Below are 5709 nucleotides of genomic sequence, written 5' to 3'. Positions count from 1 at the left end.
GTGGTCAACTACGCACAGTACATCACACAGTGGAAGCTACCAGTTCAGCGAAAAAAAAAAAGACAAGACCACAAAGGAGTGTTTTTTGAGGTAGTGGCTGTATTGAAATGATTGACAGCCCTATCATCCCCTCACCCCGGCACCAATATTTCAGCTACAGAAATGACAATACTTTTCAAGAATGTAGTTTAAATTCTATGCAGCAGTCAAATAAAAAGTGTTAAATTAAAATGGGTTAATTCACTACCACATATATCTAATGCTGTGTCACAAAGCAGGTTTTGTCTTATTAATGTATCTAAAAATAGTGTTTCAATTTTAAACAAGGGCAAATTAACAATACAAAAAACAAAACCATTCAAGGCTGATTTTCATTAATATATAGAAACTTCTCACTTGTCCATGTGAATATCCTGTGAATACAGTATTGTATATCAGAGCTACAACTACTAAACCAGATGGAGCAGCTGTAGTGTTTATTAGTTATGTGGACAAAATTATATATATGAAAAAGTCACAATAAGAGCACCAAAGATAACTAAATAAAAACTAAAAACTGTTATGCATAAAAAAAAAAACAACTTAAATACATTTGTAACCGTCTGGCTCCTTCACACACTGCATCAGACCAAGGCAAGGACGTAAACCAAAGAGTAAAGCACCAAATGTAAAACAAAGATGTCAAATAAAAATGAAGAAAATTTTTTCTCTGTGTTTTGTTCCAGAGTGACCAGGTGAATCACTTTCTCTTTCTGTCTTGAGAGCAGCGGGGGCAGTACCTGCAGAGGGGGAATAAAAATTGAAGTGGCTACGGGGAGCTGTAACAATTTTAAAAACACTTGTGTTGCTGCGCACACCAATGACAATCGATTTAGACTTTCTCACCATTTTCCACGTGGTTTGGTTGTTAAGCCCACACATGCGAAATGGAACCACTCAATGGAGCACTGAAAGAGAAAAAAAAATCCAAATACACTATTGTAGCACAAACTAACCACTTTGACAAAACCAAGCTTTTCAAAAGACACAATCAAGAACTGACTGTTCAAAGCCCGCAGTCAGAGCTACCATTAAACTGTTTTCTTTTCTGCAGTCCTAAAATGATGATGAGGCATGGGCCTGAAAGAGTTTCAGGCTTATCATTTTGAGATTTGGATCGAGGAATAATATGCACTGCTGTTTAATTGCATGATGTAAACAATGGGACCAAAACAAATTTTAGATCATTTCAGGACGTTTCCACCCTAAAACTGACTTAAAATGTAAAAAGTGAACATCAAAATAGAAAATAACATAGGTGCAGAAATGTACACATAATGTTCTGTTTTTTCAGAACTAACCAACATATTGAAAATCATGTTAAATAGGAGTAATGTTTCAAATTAACCTAAAAAAATAAAATAAAATAAAAACACAGCTCTTCTACAAGTATCTTGCTTTGACATTTCCTCAGTCACATCTCACAGCAAGAGCCGTGGTGTGCAAAAAGATACACAAGAATGAGACGGACTACATTATCGAAAAGTATCACTCAGCTGAGATTATTACAAAGTGTACAAAGTGGTACAGCAAAGACGCCAACATTCCTCACATGACTGGGTTACAGAGTATGGAGTAGGGTGTTAGAAAAACTAGAAAACCAAGCCTGCCTAGATTCAGGGAAAACTCCATGATATATTTTACATAGATGGGGTGGGTGCTGCTGTAAAATGCAAGAGCAAATTTAGAATAGATTGTATTTGTGCCCCATGCGAACTAGCATATTAGATGTGTATACAAAAGTGAAATGTGAATTCCTAATCTCAACTCACAAAGTGCTATGATTTTAAAAGTGCATTTAGTTTTATTGTGAATGAGAAACTCCTGAAAAAAACACTTCCATTTTTAATCAGCTTTTTGCAGTCACTTCATTTAATCATTATGTGACTAAAAAAAAAAGTCCAAGAAAGAAAATTCTCATTGGGATAGTTTATATACAAATGGTGGAGGAGTTTTATTGCAACAGAATCAGCTATAGGTTCATTGGAAGTAATTCTGTTTCATTGAAATCTTAATTTACCTCCATATCCAAATCTCTGTTAAAATCTTTAGGCCAATCTTAATTCAGCAGGGAAAGTTTGTCTTTGACAGCATTGGAATATTTTTGCAAAGTATGCAAATAATACCAAGTTAAGATATTCCATCCTGGTAGACGAAAACCCAATGAGAGACTACTGGGACAAAATCAAAAGGTGACTCAACAAAGTATTAGCTTAAGGGTGTGCACACTTAACCACATTATTTTAGTCATTTATTATCCATTTTCCCTCCACAAGCTTTAAGCTATTTTTTCAGTTTGGGTCACATTAATTAAAGAAAAAAAGTTCTGAAATTATGGGAAAACTACAGAAAACTATGGCACATGAGATGGTGTTTACAAGTGCTGTAAACACCATAGAAAGTCATGCATACAGGAAGTTGTACATGCTTGACCAAGGTGCAAAAAGAATATAAAAGGAGTGGCAGAGCACAAAACGTTGGCCTCTGAAAAGGTTTTGGAAATATAAAAAGTAATATCAGAGGGCAGAAGGACTCAAAGTTAAAAGGCAGTACAGGGTTTTTGATCATTTCTTGAGCTGCATGTCTTTGATTCATCTAAGCTAATTGCATTTTGCTGATTTTTGATAACTGTTTTTGATCACCAACTAAGAGAAATACAAGTGCAGAAAACTACTGTCTTTTGAGTTCTCCCAATAATTCATAAATCCACAGCAAAAATGCAACATGAACAAATAATGCTTAGTTTGCACACAAGCACATGTGAAATAAGGTTGTAAGTTAAGCTATTGTGTTGTTCACCAATAAAAAAAAACAACAACTCACATCGGTGTTGTCACAGCCAATCATCTCGCCATAAGACACCTGATGGCACAAACAGTAGGTGGGCTCGTTGGGATCCACAGGCATGTCCAGCACATCAGATGGGTGCACATTGCCAAAGTTGGAGGCAGGGGCATTGAATTCCCCTCTGATCAAATGAAGGACAAAAAAAATATATAACACCAGTGTTCTTTTACCATTAAAACCTACGCACGATCATGACAAGATATAAAAACATACTGCTGAAAAAGTTTGACTTTCTTCTGTGCGCTCTTGGGACTTCCATCTTCGTCTGAGCTCTTCACTTTAGATCTTGTTTTGGCGGTCTTCTTCTCCTTCTGTCTGGTGTCTACTGGAATTACACAAACACTCCAGTGTTACACAAAGCACAGATTTGTAAAAACTGTACAAGTCGTCAAAACAAAACACATACAGAGAAAATAGAAAGCAAACACACACCTTTCTTTCCCTTACTGGAGGTGGAATCGTAGTCTGTGCTCTCAATCTGTTTCTCCTTCAGGTCAGCTTCAAACCGAGCCAAGTCTGTGTCGAGGCGTCGGATGTGTTTGTCGACCTGTAGAAAAAAATAAACTAATCAGCCCACTGATATGTGGTGTATAATCTTTAAATGTTTAAAGTTTAGAACATATGTATGCAGAATATTAAGATTATGTCAGATGTACCAACCATTTCATAGGTCTGCATAGCCAGCTGCACCTTGTCATCTCCAAACTCCTTGCATTTACTGTAGGATTGCTGAATCTGCCTCAGTAGGGACAGTTTTTGATCAGAGGAGAGAGTCCGGGCGTTGGAGGTGTATTCTTTAGCCAGAGAGTCAATCTGTCCTTTTAGGTCTAAATGAAATAAGCATAAGTTTTTATTAGTCCTTTTATTTAACTCTTAGAAATGCTCACAAAAAGTAAAAGCCATTTGATGTGCAGAAAACGTTTTCTTGTCCTGTCTCGTGTGTTTTTTGGACTTCATGATGCTGTTTGTTCACTAATATTCTCTAGCAAACCACTGGGGCCTCTAAAGAACAGCAGGATTTATACTGACATTAAATTACAGACAGGTGGACTCAATTTACAAATTAAGCGACTTCTGCAATTGGTTGCATTGGGTTTTATTTAGGGGTATCAGAATAAAGGAGATTAACTTGGACCGCGTAGTATGTTTGTCAACGTGTAGCAGACGCAAATCTTCAGCACATTCATTTTTGATGTACAATTTCAATTGAGATTTGAAAATAAATTTGGAACAAATCCAAGACACTTTGTTAAAAACAAATTGTATCCATTTGCTTCAATGTCACAAGGATGTTGCACTTTGTACGTCACACAAAATCCCAACAAAACATAAAATATGAAAAGTTCAAGGAGTACGAAACCCTTTGTAAAGCACCGTAACTTCAATTCACAAAATAAAACATTTTAATCAGTTGGTTTTCTGCATAAATATATATATATAAAAGAAAAGTTAAGGTTAGTTTAGTAGGAGCCATCATTTAATTGACTGGTGGGATCTAAAATACAATTCAGGAACATATATAAATCAATAATGCTTGAAGAATGGATACCTCATGTATATACGTGACAAACACTCAATTTGATTTATTCCCACCTTCTGTGCGCTGATCGAGATCTCTCATCAAATTAAAGTTCCTCTGCAGCTCGAAGGGAAGATTTTCAATGCCTGGATAGATGAAGATGTTGGGGAAAGATAAAAACATATCAGTTTAATTGCACAATCGCCACAATCAAACAAACCGAAAAAAAAAACAATGCGAGTGCGGTGGCTAGCTTAATGTTGTACGTGAAACGCCATTTAATTTGTATTCTGAATCTATTCAACAAATACCAAACATACGGATGTTTTTGCGGGTAAAATGAATCAAAGTACATAGACAGTAAGTATTGAAACATTGCATCTACTATGAGATATCCAGCAGCATTTTAGCTTCGCTACAAAGCGCTTTTCCAGGAAATAGACAGAGCCTAAAAGACTGACCGTTGGAAAGTGGTTAACGCGTTTTCCTCCATCTAATAAATAGACATGAACTGCGGGGCATAATTAAGTACAAACAATTAATTGACTAAATTAAATTGAACATGTGCAAACAACTTCAAGGCGTCATTTATAGCTTACTGTCCAAATAATGCTCCAAATACATCCCCGCCGCCATCTTGGAAAAGGTAAACAAGGCAGTTTCCGTTTCGAAATGGACCAATCTGATTTCCAAGACTTTTTAAGGAAAAAAAAAAACTTAATCTTCGTATGCTTTATGTCTACTGTGTTCACCATCCCCCTTAAGAAATTAACAGAAATGAGAATAACATTTTTAACATGCGTGGAGCTCAAATTACAGTGCACATTTTAAAAATAAATTGCAACTATTTCTTACCAATTGAAATAGTAGCGTTTTAGTACAGACTCCTTGGTTAAAGGTACAAATTATTTTTTGTTTTGCAGTTAAATTTTACCAAAGACATGAGCTGCAGTAAAGCTTACATTAATATGTCTATAGTCAACCTATTAAGTTCTTCATTATAATTACTTAAATTCTACATAAAGTTCTCGATTTTATTTTTCTGTACTCCTTTGGGCCAAAACAGCAGCCCCGTGTACTTAAGCCATGAGCAAAAATGTTGAATGTTGAAAAATGTTGACTTTACTTCAACTGTTAGTAGTTTAATATGAGAAAGGAACCGAAGTTTGTGATATCCAAAATAAATATATAAACAAATACTGTACCTACTTTATTCAGTGAATGAATGAGTCACAGCAATATTTAAAACTAAATTTGTCCATAATAAAAACGTCTTTTTTTGTTATAGACAGGATTAAAAAAAA

The 5709-nt window shown here is 35.4% G+C and overlaps 1 protein-coding gene across 2 annotated transcripts; it reads right to left on the bottom strand.

Moving 5' to 3' along the window:
• Positions 1-81: 81 nt before the first annotated feature.
• On the bottom strand, positions 82-5075 carry ing4 (inhibitor of growth family member 4). Of its 2 annotated transcripts, none has more exons than XM_005798764.3 (8): positions 5005-5075; positions 4480-4551; positions 3547-3713; positions 3319-3433; positions 3100-3211; positions 2863-3007; positions 886-947; positions 82-779 (listed from the first exon to the last, which is right to left on the bottom strand). In XM_005798764.3, the coding sequence occupies exons 1-8, from the start codon at positions 5039-5041 to the stop codon at positions 740-742; spliced, it is 750 nt and encodes a 249-aa protein (XP_005798821.1). In that variant the 5' UTR covers positions 5042-5075; the 3' UTR covers positions 82-739. The 2 variants fall into 2 exon arrangements, with proteins under 2 accessions (XP_005798821.1, XP_023186797.1); XM_023331029.1 differs by having other exon boundaries at positions 3100-3208.
• Between the last annotated feature and the right edge of the window lie 634 nt (positions 5076-5709).

Source organism: Xiphophorus maculatus, chromosome 3, assembly GCF_002775205.1.
Source record: "Xiphophorus maculatus strain JP 163 A chromosome 3, X_maculatus-5.0-male, whole genome shotgun sequence".
NCBI lineage: Eukaryota > Metazoa > Chordata > Actinopteri > Cyprinodontiformes > Poeciliidae > Xiphophorus > Xiphophorus maculatus.
Note: the sequence above shows the minus strand (reverse complement) of the source record. Positions and strands in the feature narration are given on the sequence as shown.

What these genes read in the sequence shown, in the direction of transcription:
- ing4 (XM_005798764.3), bottom strand. Translation starts at nt 5,041, where the DNA reads ATGGCGGCGGGGATGTATTTGGAGCATTATTTGGACA. An exon ending in TTTGGAGCATTATTTGGACA is followed by an intron (nt 4,552 to 5,004) that starts GTAAGCTATAAA and finishes TCATCTATCCAG; the next exon opens with GCATTGAAAATCTTCCCTTC. An exon ending in TCTCGATCAGCGCACAGAAG is followed by an intron (nt 3,714 to 4,479) that starts GTGGGAATAAAT and finishes TATTTCATTTAG; the next exon opens with ACCTAAAAGGACAGATTGAC.